This window comes from Eretmochelys imbricata, chromosome 6 (assembly GCF_965152235.1).
Source record: "Eretmochelys imbricata isolate rEreImb1 chromosome 6, rEreImb1.hap1, whole genome shotgun sequence".
NCBI classification, from domain to species: domain Eukaryota; kingdom Metazoa; phylum Chordata; order Testudines; family Cheloniidae; genus Eretmochelys; species Eretmochelys imbricata.
In genome coordinates this window covers 46,449,870-46,474,584 of record NC_135577.1, presented here as the reverse complement: position 1 = coordinate 46,474,584, position 24,715 = coordinate 46,449,870, and the positions used below count along the sequence as shown (strand labels likewise).

Here is a 24,715-nt window from a genome sequence, read left to right as displayed (position 1 = left end):
CAACATCAGTCTTCAAATCATGATAAGGGCTGTTGTGGTGAGGACCGTAATCAGTTGTTCTCCATGTCCAGTGAGTGTAGGTCAAGAAGTAATTCGTTTAATTACAGCAAAGGAGATTTAGCTTAGATATTAGGAAAAACTTTCTACTTATAAGGACAGTTCGGCACTGGAACAGATTATCTAGGCAGGCTGTGAAATCCCCACCATTGGAGATTTTTTAAGAACAGACTTAGATACAGAGATGGTCTAGTTATACCTAGTCCTGCCCCAGTTTGGGGGATGAACTAGACGATCTCTTTCAGCCCTATGTATATTTTTTATTTTAAAATTATTTTCACGGAGATCCTAGTAGTTTAAGCACACATTTTGCTGATTATCTGTGACACCAGGGGTGGCCAACCTGTGGCTCTGGAGCCACATGCGGCTCTTTAGAAGTTAATATGCGGCTCCTTGTATAGGCACCAACTCCGGGGCTGGAACTACAGGAGCCAATTTTCCAGTGTGCCAGAGGGTGCCCACTGCTCAACCCCTGGCTCTGCCACCGCCTCGCCTCATCCTGCCATGCCCTCGCTCCTCCCCCCTAGAGTCTCCTGCATGCCACGAAACAGCTGATCAGGAGATGCGGGCAGGTTCTGATTGGCAGGGCTGCCGATGGGTGGGAGGCGCTGGGAGCGGGGTGGGGGAGCTGATGGGGGGCTACTGACGTATTACTGCGGCTCTTTGGCAATGTACATTGGTAAATTCTGGCTCCTTCTCAGGCTCAAGCTGGCCACCCCTGTGTGACACTATCTCAGTGGAGTGCACTTCTCAGAGTTGCTCAAAGGACTATTTCTGACAACTGCAGAGTCTATATACATGTGGCTGCATTTCATTAGGCATGCGTACATACAAAGGCAGAACAAGAAATAAAAGGAAGTGCCAAATTCCTAAAATCAGTAATTCAGGTTGTCTAAACAATCACTCTCTCTGAGTTCTCAGATTGCCTCATATTGGGGAAGGTGTCACAATTGGACTTTTGCTTGAGTAGGGACTACAATATTTGTACCTTTTATTTGGAAAATATGTTTAGCTCTGACATGGGTGTATATTCTCAGCTCTTCGTGTTTATTTATTTGTTTATTTTTTTATTTAGTGGCTTTTAAATTTACTCCTGTATATTGTTTTCTCTTAATAGAGATTCCACTCCCTGCTTCCCTTCTTTATAATTATCGTTCTGTACACTACAATAAGGGCAATTTTTTTTCCAGTGCTCAGAATCATGCTTTGGACCTTGTTTTCAAAAGGCTTGTGTTTAGGTATCTAAATAAAAGCCCGATTTTCAGAAATAGTCAGCACCCAATAATTCCCATTGTGAAATTATGGGGCAGATTTTCAAAAGAGATCAGAACCCAGCATGGTTGTTCCAGTGGGAGCTGAGTTCTTTTGAAATGGGACTGCCATGTGCTTTAAGTTAAGCATGCACTTAAGTTCTTTGCTGAAGAAGGATTGGTCCCAGATTCTCAAAAGTATTTAGGTGCCTAACTCCCATTGAAATAAATGGCTCCTAAATGTTTTTGAAGATCTGGGCCATGGCCTCTGTAAAACCACTGCCTTCTACACTGGATAGCTGGAAAAGATGGCATATTGCAGAGTCAGTGTGTAAAGTCCCAAACAGGGATACTTCACTTGTTTTACTCCCAAACTGGCTATAAGCTAGCCTATGTTCCAGCAGTTACTTAGGGCTGGTCTCCACTACCAGGAAGATTGACCCTGCTGCAATCGATGCAGCAGGGATTGAACTAGTGGGTCTAGTGAAGATCCGCTAAATTGATGGCAGAGCGCTCTCTGGTCGACCCCAGTACTCCAGCTCTCTCAGAAGAGTAAGGGAGGTCGACCGGAGAGTGTCTCCTTTCGACCCAGTGCTGTGAAGACACTGCACTAAGTCAGCCTAAGCTACCTCAACTTCAGCTATGTTATTCACATAGCTGAAGTAGCATAACTTAGGTCAACTTACCTCTGTAGTGAAGACAAGTCCTTAATCTCTTTTAAAGTGTAATGTCCATTGCCTTATTACTCCTGATAGGAACTTCAGTACCTGCCAATTCCCACTTCTTTTCAGGACTGGTTGAACCAAGCTGCCAAATCTGAAGCCACATAAAACCACAGATCAAATTTAATGGACTAGGGCAAGTCCCAGGGCTTTTCAGGGACTCTTGAACAGTTGGCTTTGGTCCTTTTCCCCACTTCTGAGTTTAATAACAATGAGGTCTACTGTATAAGGTGACAGCCCTTCTGAGCCCTGTCCAGTTTAGAGGTCACTGAAGCACTAGATTTAAGAGTATAGTTCAATTAGCTCTGTGGAGTAGGTGTTTTGAGTTTTTTAGCTTGAGCGTTTGTTGTAATGCTTATGAAGCACTCAGGAGCCAGGTTTGTCAGGGGAGGAAGCTCAGCATATTTTTTGTACTTCACATGTACTGAGCTTAGTGGGAGTTTCCTTGAACTTCTGGAAACTTCTGTTTCACACTGGGCATGCTCACATGCTTAACACAGGGATTAGCATAATCATGCCACACTATTATTACATCATCTCATTAGCATACAGCTCTCATACAGAAACATGACCTTTCTTTCCCTTACTTCCTCACTTTATCCCCTTTTTATGGATATTTAACTTTTAAATAGATTTTTGCCCTCAATTATTTGTTGAGTCAGTTACATCTGATCACAACCTTGTGTGTCTTTTGTTGGTTTTCTCAAAGCACAGCTGCTAGTAGAGCTGGTTTAAAGATTTCAAAATTTGTAAAGTTGATGAAAATTTTAATATTTCAAATTGTGATTGAAAAATGTTTTGCTTAGCTCTAGCTGGTAACATGACTTTCATTTTAGGCTTCTTATACTTTCACTTTAGCCAGGTGCTACTTGGACTTGTCATCCTTCGTGATGTTTGTGTCTAAGAGGAACCTGATTTTCAGTAGTGCTGAGCACCTGCAGCTCCAGTCAGTTGGAAATGTAGGTATTCAGCATATCTGAAAATCAAGCCATTGGTGGTTTTGGTGCCTCTAATAATTCTTCTGGCACTGACACATATAGAGTCTCATTCTGTTGCATGTTCCTTGAGTTTTCACCTCTTTTCCTTCTGACCCAACATGCCTTTGGGATGTCTTAGGTATTTCATTTTAAGTAGACATTGATTATTTCTCTGCTGCTGACTTTTTGCAATATAAGATCACTGTCTCTTGTGGGAGTCAAAACTCTTGTTGGCTTCCAGCTTTTATCGTCTGTTCTAAAGTGAGTTAATCACCTTCTTGTCAACCTGAACAATGGTTTTGTATGCATGTTGTAAAATTGTTGTCTTTTTTGCTTTGCTTCCTGTTTTGTTTTTAAGTCTGGTGTCTTCTTCAGTTTGAGCACAAGAGGTTTTGTGGGAAGTAAAATCCTTGTTCATCTGTGTGCACCTATATGCATCAGTACTCGGGAAGCCCATCCTTCCATTGGTGTATTTTGTAGGTTCAGCAGGTCTCTCTATGGATCACTATTGTCATGTATAGATGTCTTCAAGAGATTTTTCACTGTCTGAATAGTTCTCTTAGTAATCCCATGACGTCATTGCACAAATGGGTCTTAGAGAATTCTTAGAAGTCTGCACATGAAAACTGGGATCTCTTGACATTAAGTTCAACTTGTAGTGTTATATGGTTGACATCCTACGATGGGTAATTGCCATCTTATGTTTCTTGTGTTTGCTAGTGAGTTTTAAAGTAATAATCAATTTATAATAGAGAAGCCTCTTTGCATATTAAAATAAGTCCTCCCTTACACTTTGCATTAGTACTTTCTGGAATTTCCTGACCCTTCATCAGTTCTTTGTGTCTTTTTGAAATGGTTATATGTAGCAAAATGTATTACTGTGTCTGTTATCTGTCCACTATTCATGAAAGGGACAATGTATCTCTTGCCTTTTGCTAACATTTTTCAACTCACAGATGACATGTTAGTGAGTGTTCCCTGCCCCATCCAGTGTAGAAGGAACAACCAGGCCTTTTCTATTTAGCAAAATGTTGCCCTCTTTATTAATTCATCCATAAATAGTCAATCTAGTTTTAGGGTACATCTATACTACAATGTAATCCCAGGGTTAGTAGAACTTGAGTTATTAGACCTTGGGTTTGTTAACCTAGGGCTTGAGCATCTACACTGATTTGTAACCCTAGGTTAGGAATTGTTGAACCCTGGGTCCCAACCTGGGGCTCCAGCATCTACACTGCATTATATGGGCCTAACTCTGACCACATATATCCCAGACTTCCTAACACTCTCCAAAAACGTGGCCACGTTAGCCCTTTGTTCATAGTGCAGTCTGACAAAACTTGACTGTCCATCGAAGTTGACTGTCCAGAGGACAACGAAAGTCAGCCCATGGAATTGTGGAATGCTTTTGATGGCTTCCCAGAGCATGGGTCCAGTGGGGCTGAATTTACAATGCAAAGCAATAGGGCTTAAACCCTAGTCCCAGTTTGACTCAGGCTCAGACCCTCCAACCCTGTGGGGTCCTGGGACCCTGGGTCTTAGCATGATATGTGTGTATATAGAAGGGGGGTTAGGCTTGAGCTTGAGTTCAAACCCTGGGCTTACACTGCAATGTAGACATACCCTCAGTTACAAATGCTCTTTCTGAAGGTCATCCTCGGAAAACCAAGTTTATGGACAACGGGTTCTGAGTGTGTTTCAGTAAGAAATTCTGGTAGTTTTGAAGATACCTCACTGAATTTTATTTTCATTAGTATTGCACTCAGGTGGTGTTAATCTGATTATTACCCAGCTAAGCACATTGATGTGATGTATATTCTACATGGAGATTGATCCACCTCTCCTACACTAATTTTGCATCAGCTCACTTGGATGGAGTTACTCCTGATTTACCCAGGTGTGAATGAGTGGACAATTAAAAAAAACTTTACAGCTTCAGCATTATATATTAGATTCTAGGTGATGATGAAGACAGAGGTCTCAGGCTTTGGCAGCAGTACTGGCTGCTTTCTGCTGCTCTGGTCCTATTGAGGCATTTGGAGATTTCACGTATGTATATACACCACCTGTTCTCAGCTCCCTGATGTAGAGGGCATGTTGGGGTAGATAGGTGTGAAAAGGTGCAGGCCAAAGTGCTTGGACTTCAGTGGTTTCTAATTACTAGAGAAGTTCCTCCTGGTGTGCCTTAGAGGAGCCCTTACTTTGTTCCAGGTTATGCTGGGAGCAGAAATGGTCTTCAGCTGGCCCCAGAATTAGCTCTGGTGCAAAGCACAGCTCAGCCAGACCTGATGATCTGGTCCAAAATGTCTCAATTTACAAACCTTTAGTTTATGACATTATATTTATTTGTGTTTTTAAATGGTAATGATTGATAATCTTATTGTAAGTACATAGGCTAGAGTGACATTTTAAAACCTACTATAGCTGCCAGAGCACCTTGGCTCCCATGCTTTGACTGCTAACGATTCTCAAAACTGAATTGCAAAACCCGATCCAGCATCAGCAGGATTTGGGGCCTGATCTAAATAACTCTTATTTATGTAAGCAGCTATCCTAATTCATGCAAAATAGTCCTATTAAAATCAGTGGGATGACTGATTGCTATATTGAAGAAGACTTTATTTTCCTGTTTGCATGCTTCTAGCATTAGTTTTTATTATAGATTATGCTGTTCCCATCCTATATACACATTGCAACTGTTTTCTTGTAATTATAGCTCTTTTAAAGATTGTTTTTTAATGGAGTTTAATGTTTATTCCATCCAAATATATGAAGCCATTTTTTGTTCCCCAGCTATGAACATAACTCTCATTTGAGTCAATACATTTCAACTGTTAAATATGTAATGTGTCTCTTTTCGCAAAGAAATGCCACCTTTTGGGGCCATAAAATACAGTGAATTGAAAGCTAACACCTAATATATTTTTCATTAAATACAGATGTTCAATGCAAAACTCATTCTTTCAGCATTCATAAAAGGCAGCAGAACTAAAATATTCCAGTTTAATATATAAAAATGCAATAATCAAACTGCTAATGTAATTGTATCGTTAAAAGGCAAGAGAAGATAGAAAGCATTTTTCTGCATCTGTTTAAAAAGGAATATATATTTTAAGTTTATTGCTTTAATCAGATTTATAAAAGTAGCCAAGAGAATAACCAAGTCCATAAATTATAGGATATCATAGGCATTTAAAATGAGGTTTATTTTACCTATATAGAAAATCCTAAAGAGTCTGCATTTAAAACAATAAAACTTCAGTTATAGTTAAAGATATTAATGTACGTATCTTACAAGAGAGTTCTATAATACTGCCTTTTAAAATAAAACAGCTTCTAATATGTCCATTCTTTAAATTAGCTTTCTGATAGTTTCGGCACCTTCGACCAAAGGGTCAAAATGGAAAATATTTTTCATTATTAACAATAGAAAATGTAGGCCAACATAGTGGTGAAGGTATTAAGATGCTGGGACACTGACTTTTTTGTGTCTGGGGGCTATTAATTTAATTCCTGGCTCCAGAAGAGCTGCATGCACCACTAAAATAATGTCAGTTATGCAAAGGCTTCCATTGTGATGCAGTGCTGCTACTGCTCTTCTGCCACCTGCAGAAGTCATTATATACACTAGAGGCTACAATGTGAAATATACAGTGGAGAGAATCAAGGCTAAAAAATGAAGGGGAAAAAAAGATTTTACGTCAAACAGATGTTCTTGAAAGAATAAATGTATCAGAAATAGCAAGTTTAACTTGAACCAGAAAAGTGAGTCTATTGTTGCATCTGAGAATCACATGCTTTACAGATCTTATTTTATTCCTCTCTGGTTTTAGCCTACAAAATGAAGAACACTGGGGACTGTTTTCCTTCAAGGTGTTACATTATTGTCAAAGTACCTAAAAGCTTTCCAGCAATTTCAAAGGCATGGTCAGATAAATCCTACTGTAGTAGCCTTTTGATTTTTGTGCTTTTGTAAATTAAAATTTGATTAAAATTGTTCTGGTTTGTATATTGTCAGAGAAAAAAATTCAAAATGAAATGTTTCAAAAATGTATTTTGTTTTAAAGGGGTAGAAAAAAGGAATTCATTTTAAAAAAAGAGAATGTGGTTCAAAACAAAACAACCCAAGCTCTCTCTTTTCTCCCCTCTGTCCTTTTTTTAATGGAAGCGTGAGACAGTTTTTAAAAATGATTATTATTGCATGTACTGCATTGTATTATTGTGTGCAGTCAGAGATTTAGGGACAACTAGTGCATGGGACTAATAGCCATTGGTGGACCTATCCTCCATGAATTCATCTAATTCTTTTTTGAATCCAGTTATACTTTTGGCCTTCACACCATCCCTGGCAACAAGTTCCAAAGGTTGACTATTCATTGTGTGAAGTACTTCCTTATATTTTAAACCTGCTGCCTATTAATTTTATTGGGTGACCCCTGGTTCTTGTGTTATGTGAAGAGGTAAATAACCCTTCCTTATTCATTTTCTGCACATCATCATATTTTAGAGATTGTTATCATATCTCCCCTTACTCATCTCTTTTCTCAGCTGAAGAGTCCCAGTCTTTTTAACCTCTTCTCAGATGAAAGTTGTTCCAGACCCTTAATCATTTTTGTTGCCCTTCTCTGTATTTTTTCTAATTCTAATATATCTTTTTTGCGTTGGGGAGACTAGAACTACACTCAGTACTCAAGGTGTGGGCATACCATGGAATTATATAGTGGAATGATAGTTCTTGTCTTATTATGATTTCTAACATTCTTCTAGCTTTTTCAATTGTCATTGAATATTGAGCAGCTGTTTTCAGAGAACTATCCACAATGACTCCAAGATCTCTTTCTTGAGTGGTAACAGCTAATTTAGACCCCATCATTTTGTATGTACAGTTGGGATTATGTTTTCCAATGTGCATTACTTTGCATTTATCAACATTGAATTTCATCTGCCATTTTCTTGCCCAGTCACTCAGGTTTGTGAGATCCCTTCGTAAATCCACGTCTGACTGTGAAGAGTTAACTGTCTCAAGTAATTTAGTACTGTCTGCAAACTATGCCACCTCACTGTCTACCTCTTTTTCCAGATAATTTATGAATATGTTGAACAGCCCACGTCCCAGTACATTTCCTTGGGGGACCCCGCTATTTACTTCTCTCCACTGTGAAAACTGACCATTTATCCCTTCCCTTTGTTTTCTAACTTTTAATCAGTTACTGATCGAAGAGAGATCCTTCACTCTTATTCTAGGACTGCCTACTTTGCTTAAAAGTCATTGGTGAGGGATCTTGTCAAAAAGCTTTTTGAAAGTCCATGTACACTATATCCATTGGATCATACTTGTCCACATATTTGTTGAACCCCTCAAGGAATTCTAATATATTGGCGAGGCATGATTTCCCTGTACAAAAGACATGTTGATCTTCCCCAACATATTGTGCTCACCTGTGTCTGATATTTCTGGTTTTTTTCTTTTTTTTCTTTTTTTTTTTTAACTAAAGCTCCAATTAATTTGCCTGGTATTGAAGTTCAGTTGCCTCATTTCTTCTCTATAGGAAGGCTTGACAGAATTCAATTTTTATTTTTTGTATAATTTTGATTGGTAATATTGATCATTTTAAATCATTTTATTATTTTTATCTATTTCTAATTTTCACACTTGCAGGAAATTATGGAGGGTATCAGAAAATAATTATTTAATGAAAGAAGGCATTGACATTCAAAATTTTTATAACAGTTAAAACAAAATTGTCAACTACACATATCAAAATATACAAATTAAGTATCCTTAAATCAAATTCTTAAGTTTTCAAGCAGCATTTTCTTACTTTGCTTATCTGTAAATTTCAGTTACTATCAGTGGAAATATTTTTATCGTTTGTGCGTGTATAGTGAAATCCACGTTTTCTGACACTGATAAAAGTCTAATCCTTCCAAGCCTATCTATAGCAGTGGTTTCTAAACTTGTTCCGCCGCTTGTGCAGGGAAAGCCCCTGGCAGGCCGGGCCAGTTTGTTTACCTGCTGCATCCGCAGGTTCGGCCGATCGTGGCTCCCAGTGGCTGCGGTTCACTGCTCCAGGCCAATGGGAGCTACTGGAAGCGGCACGGGCCGAGGGACGTACTGGCCACCTCTTCCAGCAGCTCCCATTGGCCTGGAACAGTGAACCGTGGCCACTGGGAGCCGCGATTGGCCGAACCTGAGGACGTGGCAGGTAAACAAACCGGGCCAGCCCGCCAGGGTCCTTCCCTGCACAAGCGGCAGAACAAGTTTGGGAACCACTGATCTATAGGCTTGGCACCCTGGTTGGATTACATCTGCTATGATGCATCAGGATGTCCTATCTTGGAAAGTGGAAGCAGTGTATCATGTGAGATATAGTCCACCAGGGAGCCAGCCTGTAGAGTTCAGTGGGGAAATGAGGCAACTAAACTTCAATCCTCATGAAGCAATGTGACAGCATTACCAAAATCAAAATATTTTTGTTTATGGGCATTTAGTTTTTAGGCCAAATAAATTGGTAATTTTCCATGGAAAGTAGACACTCCTTTAATAAAAAAAATAATTTTGTTAAACTCAACTTTCCGTCAAAAAACAATTTTGACAGAAAATTGTCAGCACCTTCCAGGATCAAACCCTAAATTAACAATGAAATAGAAATTAACATCTCATCTCTAAATCTGGGGACTATTGGGAGTGAGGGTGAAGCTTGCAGTGTACTTGTTCTGTGGATAAATTTAAGACATTATGCTGCAGGGCTGTCAATCTGGCACCTTTTAATGTCACTAAAATAAAAAAGTGGTCCTGTATAGTCAGAAATGGTAAAATAAGATTAACAGAATCTGGCATATTAGTTGGACTCATTCTACAAAAATGTGTTGTTTGACAAGACGAATGTTTAACAACACCATCCCAAAGAAAACAGCAAATTATCCAACCAAAAAAATGTATCCAAAAAATTGTGTCTCAGTGCCAGGAAAATAGGAGCAAGACTAAATGATAAAAACTCAGTGTAATGCGAGTTATTCAGTTAAGGCTTGTTTCTAAGCCCATTGAAGTTAATGGAAAGACTGCCATTGACCTCAGTGGGTTTGGTTTATGGATTTTCCTTGCAAATCCAGTATTTACATTTCCTGTGTAGACACAGGCATCCTTTTTTTCCATGTTAATTTTCTTCTTGCCTTTCAGGTAGGGAAATAACGGCAGAAACTTTTATGGAGAAGTTGGATAATGGTGCCTTGCTCTGTCGACTAGCTGAGACCCTACAAGAGAAATTTAAAGAAAACAGTTTTGATGCAAACAAGCCTGGCAAAGTAAGTCTTAGATAACAGGTTGTCGCATATGTTATCAGCATTTGGGATCTGTAACTTCATGGATCTAATTGTATTTGAGAGTTTCAGAGGTTTTTGTTTGTGGAGGCTCTACCCCTCAGAACCTGGGACCGCTACTTCACATAGAAAAATGAGAAAATAAAACTCTAGTAAAATCAGTATACATTCCTCCAAATGCTGAGTGCTTTTTCATATATGCCAATTCTTTCACAAAAATGAGCTATTTTAGAAATCGTGCAGGTATCCTCGACAATGTAGTGCACATTTCATTGGAGGCTCTGTTACAGCAGCACTTCAGTGAACAGCCTGGAATCCACAGAAGAACATCAAATGTTGCTTTGAAATGTGTTCTTAAATGGACTGCCTCAAAGACCATTGGGGACTATGAAAGTCTTTCTATTTGCTTCAGTAAACTTCTGATCAGCCCTAAAGTCTGCTTCTGCTCTTCAAAGAAACATTGTAAAAATGGCATAGTAGAATTTCATGTTCATTGTCTTTCAGTGAGTTCCCTATCAAATTGAACGCAGTGTACAAGTAAAAAAAGATGGTTTTTCTAACTGCCAGTCCTGAAAACAAAGCCTGAGCTCTCAGAGTCAAGCTTGGCTCTTTCCATCTTACACATCTTCCCCTGTAATAATTTTGGTAACATCTGCCATACATTCAATTAGAGCTGGGCTGCAGGACTGGCTGCAGTTGCTGTTACAGGCCATCTGTGATCACTGTAGCACTTGCTCTGCCTGAAGCCAGGCAGCCATGTGGCCTGTCTGTCTCCCCATGCTGAATCACCGTAGGGAATGAGCTGCCAAGAAGAGAAGAAGGCAGTCATAGGGCAGAGGTGAGGGGCCTAGTACTAGCACCAGGATCCCCAGCATCCTACCAGAGAGTCACCTATCCCAGTGTCTGGCTTTCTCCCTATGAATACAGCCAACTCCCCTGAGCCTCCAGATTACCTCTAAACAGGCTTTCCTAGCCCCTCCCCCTCCAAAAGTGGATACCCAGTCCTCTCTGAGAATCCCAGTTTTCCCTGCTTCCTCCTCTTCAGCAATCCCAGACTCCTTCCAGCACCCTTAGTTTGTTCGGCACCCATCCATCTCAGACTCCGTCTGGCACTTACCTGCCATCTATCCTAGCAGCTCCTCAGAGTCACTCCCACTTACACTAGCCACAAGCTGCCAGATTTTCTGCAGTTCCTGTCCTTCACTTGCCTGAGGCAGGATGTGTTGACCATAAGTTACAGTTTATGGTCATATGCAGATGTTTGTACATATGCAAAACTCACAAACACAAGTCAAAGAAATTGGTGCAGTGATAAATGATGACAGGTCCGGACTACAGAGCAATCTAGATTTCATCTCTTGAACAAACATGCATTATTACAGCTAAATGCAAAGCCATTTGTCTAGGAACTAAGAATGTAGGACTGTATTTTGGAAAGCAATGACTCAGAAAAGGACTTGGAGTCATGATAGATAAGTTAATCATGAGTTTTCCATGTGATGTGGCGGCTAAAAGAGCAAATACTAGGGTTGTGTGTATATAACCAATGGAATATCAAGTAGGAGTGGGGAGGTGCTATTTCCTCTATATATAGCATTGGTAAGACCATTACTGGAATATTATCACCAGTTCTGTTGTCAACACTTTGAAAAGGATGTTGACAAATAGGCAAGGGTTCAGAAAAGTGCTATAGGAATGATCTGAGATCTTGAAAATATGCTTTACAATGAGAGGCTAAAGAATTTAATGAAGAGAAGGTTAAGAGTTCAGTTTATAAGTACTGATATATGGAAAAGATTTCTGATAGTAGACAACTCTTTAGTCTAGCAAAGGCATAACAAGATCCAATGGCTGGAAGCTGAAGCTAGACAAATTCAGACTCGAAATAAGGTGCACATTTTTTATAGTGGATGTAACTAACCTTTGGAACTACATACTTTAGGATTTGGTAGATTTTTCATCACTTGAACTCTTTAAATCAGGATTGGATTTCTTTGTAATACAAAGTTATGCCCTCGCTCAACCACCACTTATGGGCTTGATGAAGAAACCATAATTCTATGGTCTGTGCTGTGCAAGAGATCACATTGGATGATTGGAGTGGTCTGTTCTGGCCTTAAAGTCTTCTAATCTAGACACAGTTAGTTTATCATATAGTTTGCATAAAATGTCATACCTGGGGCTGTGCAAAATTTGGCAGCTATGAGTTTTACTTAAGTTTTATCAATTATTAATTGCTAGGGGGATCAAAAAAATTGAAAATTTGAATTTTTTGACAAAAAAGACACTTTGTGGAAGTTTTTCCTATTCTGTGACCCCCTCTATTTACCACAGTTTATTTATTTATCGTATTAAAGAAGAAAGTTTAATGCAAGTTATGGTGGTCCACCTAAAATGTTGATATAGAACTACCATTGGTAGCTCTCCTTTATAGAGTTCTGCTGTCTCTTGGTGAGCCAGAAAGTCAGTCATTTGCACAGGTTGGCATACACTTTCAGAAGGGATGGACTAGATGACCTCTTGAGGTCCATTCTTGCCCTACATTTCTATGATTCTATGTTTACTTTCTCCTCCCCCCTCCTACTTTCTATATAGACTATTGAGGAATTTGATAGGTGGATGAGACAGGTTTTTGAATCAAGATGGATTAGCCAGTAGTTACAATTTAACAAATATTTTATGAAATCAACACCTCAAGCAATGCAATTCTGCTGGATACCTGCACTTTGGTTTTTTGTATCATCACATTATCACATACCTTTGTTATCTGATATGCTTGGAGAGAGAGATGATGTTAGCAAGGGCCACCTCCTCAGATCTTGTGACATTCTGGGCTTACACTAACACCAGGTGAGAATCTGGCCCTAAAAGAGCCAAAATTCACTGAACTCACTCTTTGGAGTAAGTATGGCAGCAGGTAAAGAATAGGACAATTAGAATTTTGGCAATCTGTTATACTGTAATTATTCAGATTTATAGGTCATTTTCTTTGTCAGTCTGGTATAATCAATTGAAATAACATAGAAAAATCTCAGTCCAAAGCTATTTCTCAATGTATATTTCATATTTGGAATAATAAGAATTCAAAGAAATGACAGTGTAATGGCTGTGTGTCATTACAAACTATTAGGGGTCTGTTTATCCTTTCATATTGTAATTCCCTAAGGTAGCAGTCCTAGGCAGTAGACTTCATAACTGGAAAGTTTGACTCTTGGTGCCAAGGAAATTTATATGAGAATCATTGTGTATGAAATTTAGCATAGTAAGAATTCTACAATACTCTCTGGAATCATTACTGTATACCATGTTAATAATATATGTGGTATTCTGGAGTCATTAGGTTGTTACTCAGTGCATAGGAATAAAGAAACATAACAGGCTTTTACCCAGCAGCCCCTTCGAAGATGACATTTTTGGCAGCTGGCTCTATTAGACACTCCAGCTTCTATTAAAATAGAGAAAGCACTTAGATCCTTTTTAAAAAAAAAATAGAAGCTGACTGATATAAAAGGAATGGCAGCCAGAATAACTGGCTTGGAGGCAGCAGCCAGGCCAAAGTTGAGTGTGGGGGAGGCAGACAGTGTAGGGTGAGACCGGGGAGACAGATAATGGGAAAATCCCACAAGGTACTGCCATAATCCTAAAGACCAGAGGGAATTTAAACTACCTCCAAACGTGGAGCTCTCCCTTCTGTGTGAGCTGCTTCTCAACTGGCAATTCAGGCTCCATAAAATACTTTGGGTTTAATTCATTTTTACAAGTTTAAGAAAAAACATACATCCTGTTACCTCAGGTGTACATTGCTAATCCCTGGGCCCTTCTAAAAGTCTTGTAGTTGTCTGCCTTAGATGTCATGTCCAGTAACACATCTAGGAATGCATTAAAATGGATAATGCACACACTGAATCACTGAAGGAAGTTATTGTTCATTTGTTCATTGGAATTGCATGGAGCCTGAGTAATGCTTTAGATAAGCAGTACCACTGATCTCATGGAACTACTCCTACTGCAAGGTAGTATCACAGTCTGGCCCTTTTAGTTATAGAAGAGTAAAAAAATCCAGGAGGATTGGGCAGTTTGGGGAGTACGGCTTTGATGGGATTGTTCCCCTCCCTTTTCCTCAACTGCTTAGGATCCCCACACAGGAATTGGTCTTTGGAGTGGGGGAGTGCAAGAATTAGGAGGGAGTGAACCAATGGCAGAGCTGTTTCTACAGCATTATCCTCTCTCCACACCTAGAGGACCCTGATAGCATTAATTAAATTGCTTCCCCCTCTGTGATGTAGAGGCATCCCTGTGATATTAGGATACTTCCAGAAGAAGCAGTGGGCTGGAAATTTCCTGGCTGAACAAGAAACTGGAAAGGGAAGTGGGGAGTCAAAGCCAGCATGAAAGCATAGGCTCTGCATGGGTCTTGAGGGATCCCTGGTTTCTGGGGCTGAATTCTCTGATACTTCCGCAGGCAAGCACAGCAAAATGCTGCTTCCATGAGGGACAAATTTGAAATAAATTCTCTGAGGTCAAATACAGTTTCATGCCCCTTATGCATACGAGGTCGAATTTTCAAAAATGTATATATTATTTAGGGGGCTAATTCCTTAGCCTCATAGATTTAGGCTGATCAATTATTCAGGGCCAGATTTTCCAAGGTATTTAGTCACATAAAGATTCAGAAAGGCAATAACTGGGATTTTTGAAAGCACCCATTTTTAATTAGGTACCTATGTGCTCCTTAAAATCCTACTTAATGCCTTTGTATGTCTTTATGCACCTAAATATCTTTGAAAATTTGGCCTGTAGGGACTTTTGAAAATTCTGTTCATGGTACATATTGATTAGAGGTCTAATCCTACACTGCTGAATCAGTTAAAACTCCTGCTGCCATTAATGGGAACTTTGTCTGCACATGGACTGCTGGAGACCCTGGAGCGCAGTCAGTGTAGAATGCATTCTGCAAGAGAGGCTGCATTTTTCTTTCAGAAGCATAATGTGTGCTGTTTGCAATATCAAATGAGTCATAATCCTGCAGGTTTAGTAAACTGGCAGATACAGAGATAGTGAAATTAATAAATGCCAGAGACTTGTACAGTAGTAAATGTCTGAAACTACCCATGTTGCAGTTAATGACTTGCTGCCCAGAAACTTCTTATTACAACAAATGCAATTCCATAAAAGTGATTCATGTTGCAGGATGCCATTTTGTAATTTTCTCCCACTGGCTTAGATTTCATCTCCTAAATCTCCAGGCAATATTTTACTTTTCCTGACAGATAGTTAATTTGAGAATTTCACAGCTGTACAAACAAATTTAAAGCATCAAGGCATGTGTGGTATGCACTGAGCGCACATTTGCTAGGAATGATTTAAGTAACTTGTAAGATTTTAAAGTAAGCTCAAATAAAATGTGTTAATAGTTATCAGTATTTTAATATACAAAACATAATATTCTGCCCACAGTACTTAAAGCTGGATGTATATTTATGCTGAATTATCATTGAATTCCATTAAGGTCATAATGGTTGTGTGGCAAATAAAAGCAAATAAAACATTCAGTAGACATATTTTTCAGTCTCCAGAGGTTCATACAGACTCATTCTTGGTTTTTTTATGACCTCTCAGAAGGGGTGTCTTAGCTCAGCTTGTCTTCAAATATTTTTTTTTTTATATATAAGCCTGAATCATGGGTCTGAATCCAAATCTCTTCCCTCCCGCCCCCTCCCCCCTTGGCCCCAATTGGGAGAGTCTGCATCTTGGGCTTTGATTTGGGCCAGTAATGGAGGTAGGCCTGAGCTTCATAGTGGATTTAGATGGACTTTAGGATTTTTACATGTGGTGAGGGAACTGGAGACAGCTTTCCAATGTGTCTTCTTTGTCTAATGGGAGCTAAGTTAAAATGACTCTATAGGATTAGACTACATATGCAATGAAATTCAGCTACTGTATTAATAGAGGAACAAATTTAGCATTTGGATGCAGACATATGCAGCTCCCATTGAGATTGTGTTCAGAATTTGACCCAAAGATAGTGATTACGTTTGCAATCATTGTTCAGAGTCTGTATTTTCAGGATGTGTCTCTCCTTTGGTCCACACTGTCCATCCCTTAATCACATTGCAGATGTCTATAGTACTTTTTGCTCTTGTTCCAAGTCCAAAGCTTCCATTTGTGGCAATGGAAAATATATACAATGAATCAGATCCTCAGCAGGTGTAAATTGATGTAGCCACATTGATTTCAGTGGAGCTATGCTGATTTGCAACAGCTGAGGACCTGGCCCAGGGATTGCAGAGTATCCATGTTGAGCTTTACAGTGAAGATGGGAGGTGTACATTGAGAATTGGAGAAGAGTATTTTGCCCTAAATAAATTCTCCCATGAGAATATATCTCATGTTAAAGAGTGCCTCTTTGACAGCTCAGAGAAGCTAAGCAGTTGTCACTTGTAGAGCTCATATAGTGGTGAAAACTTATAAAATTCAAAATCTCTGTTCTCCTTTTAAAAAAATATGTATTAAAGGGCACTGTGTGTCTGTGTGCAAATGGGGAAGGATGTTCTTATGACTAAAGCACACGACTGGAAGGCTGGAGACCCAAGTTAGTTTCGAGCTCTGCTGTCGACTTGCTATTTGATCTTGGGCAAAACACTTAACATGTCTATGCTTCCTCTTCCCACGTGTGAATTAGGAATAAAATGTATCCTGGATGATTGTTTTAAGGCTTAATTCATTAATGTTTGTAAAGTGCTTTGAGATTCTCAAATTGTAGGTACTATATGTAATTGTATGGGTCCTGGGCCCGAGTTAGGTTGTTTCCTTTGGGAGGAGAAATTGATTACATGAGATGAATCAGGTCTTTTTTTGGCAAGCCTGTTTATTTTAAAAAATGTACACAATGCCTGTTTCCCTGAACAAAGTAAAGACATACACAGGAGGTACTTTCCGTCCAAGCCTCCCTTTCCAGATGGTCCTGTGCCCCAAGGAGTTCTTCCTCTGTTCCCTCCTAGGGCCATGCTCACAACACTTCTCTCACTGTCTGCTGATTTTATTTTGCCTTCTGGCTACTTTCTTCCTGTTGCATGCATGTAGTGTTCTTGTAGCCATGTTGGTCGGAGGATATTAGTGAGAGAAGGCGGGTGAGGGAATATTTTCTATTGGACCAAATTCTGGTGGTGAGAGAGACAAGCTTTCAAGCTTCAGAGAGCTGTGACCTGAGGAAGAGCTCTGTGTAACCTCAGAAGCTTGTCTCTCTCTCCAGCTTAAGTTGGTCCAGTAAAAGATATTACCACACCCATCTTGTACACACAGCTATAACCAATCAATGCCACAGCTCCTTCCTTTGCAATCAGTCTGCAGGGAAATTTCTCAGTCCACATGGCTTAGCTGCTGATTTGGCCTTTCATGTGGCCTCATAATGCAAGCCACCGCTTGAGGTGTCTCTAGCTATCTTGCTCTATAACTTCTTCTGTTTAGCTGGAATGAAGGGTGGCTAGCACACCATGAGCTTTCGAAGGTCTGTCAATGACTATAGATGGGGGGATGCTATGGCATTCTGGGGTGCAGTCCAGACCAGTGAGGGGCTGTGTCACCACCTGCTCTGCAAGCTGAGGTGTCTCCCAATGCTTTGCTGCTGTGGTTCCTAACCTGGGTTCCTCACACAAAGCCAAACAGCATGCAGGCCACACTCAGAGTGTCTTTGTATAGCCACAGCTCTAGTCCAGCAGCTCTGACCCCAGCAGCTTGTTAACAAACATCAGCCACACTCTGGCTTCCAACAGCCTTAGTTACTACATGTAGGGTAACCCCAACACACTGCCAGTCTCAGATTTTTCCCAAAAAACATATGTTCTGAAGTGTCCAGCCCTCTCCTGGACAGTCCAGATATACTAGGTCTGTCACCCCTCTAAAGGGATCAAGATTCAACAGTTTGGCACGTTAAATGGAGTTACTCACGCAGTTCACAGCACTGGATTAGTTCTGATTAGAGAATAAAACAAGTTTGTTCACAAAGAACAAAGGAAGAGATTTTAAGTGAACACAAGAAATGTTGCATTAAAGTCAGAAACAGTTACAAGAAAAATGAAGATAAAATGCTTTCTAAACTTCACAAACTAGACTTGGCTCAAGGTGAAGTTTCTTATCACATTTCCAGTAATTTTGCTGACCAAACTCTCAGGCCAGGATCTGGTCCCAGTAGCTGGCTGTCTTGCCTTCTTAGGTGAAAAAAGACAGCTGGATAGGAAAAGAGAGCTTGGGGTGCTTTTGACCCTCATTTTTATATTTCAGTCACCCTTTGAAAAGCATTTTCATGAGAGTAATCCCTAGTTAAAGTTCTTTTTGGCTGAGAATAAGGACACATGGAGTCTGGTGGAGGAGGGAGGCTTCATGCTGTTTCTTTTCACCTGTATATGCTGAAATGCAAATTTTCTTTGTCTTCTTTCTTCCCCCTCTCACTATTTGAAGACTCTGTTTACAGCTTATATTCAAATGGAGGTAAACACACATCTCTTATTAAAGACAGGCCTGGTTGACCACTTCTACCTAATGAGGGCTAGGTGAGTTTGAACATGTGCCTTTAACATTATAACATTATTGGGGGGGGGATTTCATAATTTTACATATAATGTTGCTATATACACTTCACCATGACATTATTGACCAATGAATGATTCGTTTTCAAACGATACATCACAAGGCTTATTTTGTACAAAGATTATTACAATAATGTGTAGGGTGTGAATACAGGGGTTAATTTGGTCACTGGTGCACACATATATTCATAATGAAAAGGTTGGGCTCTTGGATTTGTGATATTGAAAATACTAGGTGGAACTAAATCAACTATTCTACCAGGAAGACCATTTATATCCTAATTAGCCAAATACAACCAAACGTTCAGAACTTCTTGAGATGACATTGCTTAGCAAAATATAGTACTACTGCATCAGAATGTTAGGGAATCTGGGATGCTGACTAGCTGCTCAGGATTTGGTACATCTTCTTATGTTTCACTGAAATCAATGGGAGTCAGGACTGAGTCATGACTTTGAGGTTTGGCCAGTAATTATTTATATTAAGAAAATTTGTACTTTACCTTCAGAAGCCAAAGCTGCACATTGCTAAGGGATTAGGACAGTGTTGGTGGGCACCAGGGTTATGTGGGGCATTGGAGAAGCATTAAATATTTCCATATCAGAATCAGGCATCTCAGGGGTGGAATGGCAAAAATCGGTGGGGTACTGCAATCCGTGTCTAGAATTGATACATGAAGGGCATATTAAGACATAGACATGGGGGAGTAGCATTATCCATAAAGGTTTCCACAGAATCTAATGAGATAATATTTCAGAGTGGAGAGGACCATACATCAGAATGTGTATGATGACAAAATCCCAAGGCAGATATGAGCAAGTTTATAATTCTGGCTGCCTGAATAGGAAAAGGATATTGAATGCCCAATACTGAGGGAGGTCAGAAGCAACTAAATCTAATAATGTAGCCATAATGGGTGAAATCAATATACAAACCAATCAAATGTTACATTGGGACAAGACTTAGGGAAGTAGTTTCTCAATTTATTAAAGAATTATTTATTAAAACACCTAGTCCTAGAGCATACAAAAGGAGAGGCTATTCTCAATTGTCCTAAGTAACACACAGGGGTTGGTTCAAGAAGTAACTAAAATTGAGCCACTAGGTAGTGATGGTAACAAAATAATTAAATTCAACATTATCAAGGGAGGAATCATATAAAACCCCAGAAGGGTGGCAAATTTTAATATGCAGACGCTAATCAAAAATGCCCAAATGTGGTGATTAAAATCCTTAGACTCTATATTGAGGTTGCTTAAGCATACTATTTGACAGCCACAGAAGGCTTGCATATGCCTAAAGAAAAAAGCAGATTTGCAAAAAATAAACCAGTATGGCTAAGTGACAATATTCAATAGGTTATGTGAGCCAAACAGGTATCCTTCAGAAAATGGGAATCCAGCCCTAGTGAAGCCAGCAGAAAGGAGCATAAAATATGGTTAGCCACATGTAAGAAATGAAATCAGGAAGACAATCTAGTGACCACTGGAAGGAATAATTGGAACTACACATTGACTTTACTGGGTTCTAAATTAATGTAAGTACTCAGGGGAAAACTGACACAGTGAGGGCAACTCAATGAAAACCTCTGCTCAATGTGTAGCGGCTGTCATGAAAAACACACAAAATGTTAGAATGCATAATGACTAGGAGAGGTAATAATTACATATGCAGCTTTCTCTGAATTGTTTTGAATGAAGATATGCTGACATGGTGTAGGGAAAAAAAGATAACCTTGCAAAACCATTTACAAGAGTTAATCCATCTGGATGGAATTATTTTCACAAGGCTGTAAAGCCGTTTGTCAGATAATTCCTTACACCTTTTTCAGCATTGTCAATAATGTGTTAAACTCACTTACAGACACTCTAACTGGACTGCTACCAAGTTTATAGCAGATGCACTAAGGGCCTGATTCTGCAGGCCTCAGACAAGCAACTCTCCCACTGAGCCCAATGGAAGCATTGTCTGTCTGCTGAGGACCGTATGGTGATGTAGAGTTATGCATACTACCACACTATTCTGGAAGTGTGATGGTTTGCAACCATATAGCACCTTCCAGTCAAGGATCCCAAAGCACTTTATAAACACAGAAGGCTAAGTCATGGCTTTAAAACAACAGCACTGAGTCAGGGGCCATGTAGAGCCACACAATCCTAGTGGGAGTACGGAAACATTGGGCCTCTGAAAAGCATCCTGCTGCTTCTTGCACAGGGAGAAAGCCTAGTTTGCTGTCTCAATTGGGAATGGAGCAGAATGTCATAGTGCACCAGCCGTGCTGCAGTCATGGGCTCAATGCAGCCATGGAAGGGAATAAGGAGTTTCTTGTTCACCCCTCTGCCTCTGCATGGCCTTGCAGGGTAGCTCAGAATCTGGGCCCGTCGATTTAATCCTCACAACACTTGTGTGAGTTGATACGATCATTCCCATTTTACAGATGGGGACACTGAGGCACGGATATTAAATGTAGGATTTTCAAAAGCAGCTTAAGAAGTTAGGTACCCAAAGCTTATCAAGCTCCTAAAATCGGTGGGAGTTGATTTTTAGCCTGCATTGGAAAAGTCAATGGGAGCTTACTGGTTAACTCCTGAATATGCTTTTGAAAATATCACCCCAAGTGACTGGTTTGAAGTCAGCCTGCAAGACTGTGTCAGAGTGAGCAGCAGAACCCAGATCTTTGGATTTCCAGTCATGTGCTTTCATTAGCTGACAATTATGTCTCTTGCATTTATGCATGGCATGTTCTTACCAGTTTTAGTATTACCTGTTAGATTTCTAAATGATTTATCATTAAAGCTGTATCAATATTATGGGGATAGATGAGTTAGTATTAGCTAAGATAGATAGACAGATTCATATTTAACTTATTGCTAGAAATTTTTTGTGTCCCCATTTCTACTAAATGCTTGGTAACAGGTTACTATAACATCTTTTCTTAAGTACTTTAAAATAACTTGTATATCCTATAATAGAACACTTGATATGGGGCTTCTCACACACACTATTGGATATAATTGCAGAATCTGGACTTAAGTGCATCATATGATTTTGTTTTTTACATTCATGTTAAATTTATCATCAAGAGCAAACAATTGCTTTGAGCTAAACCTTGCAGTCCTTATTTAGTTTAAACTCCCATGGACTCCAGTTTGGGCTGAGCAATAACTTAGTAAGAAGTACAAGATTTGGTTCTTATACCCAAACACTGTGAATCATACAACACTAGGCAGAGATTCATAAATAGAGAGGTGTGTGGAAGACAAAGGTGCAAGTGGAGAACATAAGGCAGAAGAAATCATGCATTATGAACAAAATTTTCAAGAATGGCTTCCAAATTGTGTATCTGTTGGATAATTGTACATCTAATTCCCATTTTTACATTTGCATGTATTTTTCTTTGCACATGTTAATTCACAGCTCTTTGATCAAATGGATGGACACAAGAAAGCTTTTTTTCATAATTTCAGACTGATTTAAGGCTGGATTGGAAATTTGGATTTATAGGTTAACATTCCAATATTTTTTTCAACTCATGGAAGCTTTTTTTAGAATTCCCAAACCTCCAGCAGCTTTCTTGTGATTTCTAATCGGAAAAGTTACAGAAAATCAAAGGCTTTATCAAAAAGACAAAGATGCAACTTTTGTTTAAAATAAATGTACAAGGGCTTCGGAGAATCAAACTAAACTTCAGTACTGCATGAAATCCTATATGAGCATTTTTGGTGTCAAATAAAAGCTGTATCTTTGTTAAACATCTGGAAATCTGAAAATAAATCAGATAAAGCAACTGCAAAAAATAGTCTAAAGGAAGAGAGAACTTCCTTCCTAGATCACTATCTTGGTCTCTATTCTTGACATTTGGCTCATGTTAGGTAAAGCCCCATTTGGAACTAATCTTGCAGGAAGGGAAAGAACCTCCTCCCTCACCGGCACCACTACATTTAAAAGAATCACAGGGAATGAGATTGATCATTGAGAGAAAACTGGGAAGAGAAGGAATGAGAAGAAGGAGAAGAGACTTTATTTTAAAATGATGATAAACACCATGTCATGATAACTACATCTAGGAATTTGTTACTCAACCAGCCAATGGCAGGTCATCTGCCTTCAGTTCCATAAATCTGTGCAAAATGTTAGTACTTTGGGAGCAGCACCATGTCATTCGGGAAGTGGTAGCAACAGCTATGATAAGGTTGCTAACATTTCCCTTTATAGGCCTCTTTTTAGTTGCTGATACCTTTGATTATTCAGGCTGAAAGTGTAAGGAACCGTAGGGCCAGGGAGCTCTGTGGAGAGTAGTTGCTACAGGAAGTACCACCCATGAGACCCAGAGTGACAGTACCCTGCCACCCTCTGATTGGTCAAGTGTCTGTACTTAACCCCAGGGGTTGGCCCAGGAAGTTATCTGGGCAACTACACAGACCTTGGTCTGCTGCAATGCCAAACTTTGCCTTTGACTCCAGCCCAACTTCGACTCCAATTCTTGCCTCTTGATTCTAACCCAGTATTGCCTCTGTTCTTGTCTCTAACTCCAGCCTGACTCTGACCCTGATTCCTGCCTCTTGATTCTAACCTGGTACTACCTGACCCTGGCCTGACTCTGACCCAGATTCTTGTTAATGGGACCTGGCCTTGCGATTCCTCCAACTCTGGCCTGGTGACTCCAATCCCTGGTGGGCAGACCTCAGCCAATCTGTGACTGCTAGACAAGACTCCCTATGGCCCTGTCCCCTACAGAAATTTTCCATGCTTGGTAGCTTGAACATTTTTTGAAAGATTGAGGAAAAATAGCTCTATCATTTTTTGAGAATGAGGCTAGTGATGAATAGGAAGTTTTGTTAATGTTCAAAATTTTTCTGACTAATTTTCAGTTTTAAGAGAACCTAGTGCCTCCATCCTTTAAAGAAGGAACTTGAGATTTGACAGGGCTGATCATGGGGTCATCGAAGTGTTTTTTGCTATCCCTGTGAAAATCCTCTTCGATTTAGATGATTTTCCACGTATTATAAATTAGCACTTGTGCATACCAGTAAAACTAGTTCAACAATTGTTTCTTTCTTAACTGAATGTCCTGAGTTCATTGCTTATGTTCACAGGTCCTGCCCAGCCCCATGCATCATTCTGAAGCTGATATTGCAAAGCTTAGCCTCTTAGTGGAACATAGACAAAACTGATCCTCCAACTTTCCCCCATCAAATATTCATGCAGGGATAGTAATGGGAGCCAGAAGACCTTGAACTAACTGGTGTTAATAATTCTGTGCATTTCATGAACATCATTTTTAACAAGACCTCAAACATGTACAAGGAGTTTGAGGAGAAGAAAGTAACAGGGAAGGTGCATAAAGTTACCTCTGAAAGTGCTGGGAATCAGATTCAGGTCTCTAACATGACTGCGCCGTGTCCATGTGCCACGTACATTTTCTGTTTGTAATAAAAGGGGTAAAGAAGGCTGCACTATTGCACAATTTTCATTTAACTCTTACAGATGTTTAGCTAGAAGAGTGTGCACTGCTCTCTCTCAGGATGAGGCAAAAACAGAGTGAGCATGGAGTGGCAGGTTGTAGTGGTTTTGGTCCAGAATCTAAACTGTTGCAGGGAGGAGGGGAATGACGCAACAATTTTCTAGCTTTATGATTGTGAAAAAAAATCCTTGAAAGTATGAATCAAGGATACACCAGTGTTGTCTTCCTGATTTTACAGACAGCTTGAAACAATAATTATGAGAACTTCCGCATTCTCTTCTATGATTTATTAATTATGAAACCTAAAGATTGCAATGTAAATATTGACATTATGTTTCA

General features: G+C 39.6%; 1 protein-coding gene across 1 annotated transcript in view; it reads left to right on the top strand.

Moving 5' to 3' along the window:
• Positions 1-24,715, top strand: part of GAS2 (growth arrest specific 2) — a 118,055-nt gene that overhangs the window by 9,350 nt on the left and 83,990 nt on the right. Inside the window, exon 2 of the mRNA XM_077820136.1 lies at positions 10,187-10,311. Within this exon, the coding sequence (XP_077676262.1) occupies positions 10,187-10,311 (125 nt within the window). The remainder of the gene's footprint in view (positions 1-10,186; positions 10,312-24,715) is intronic.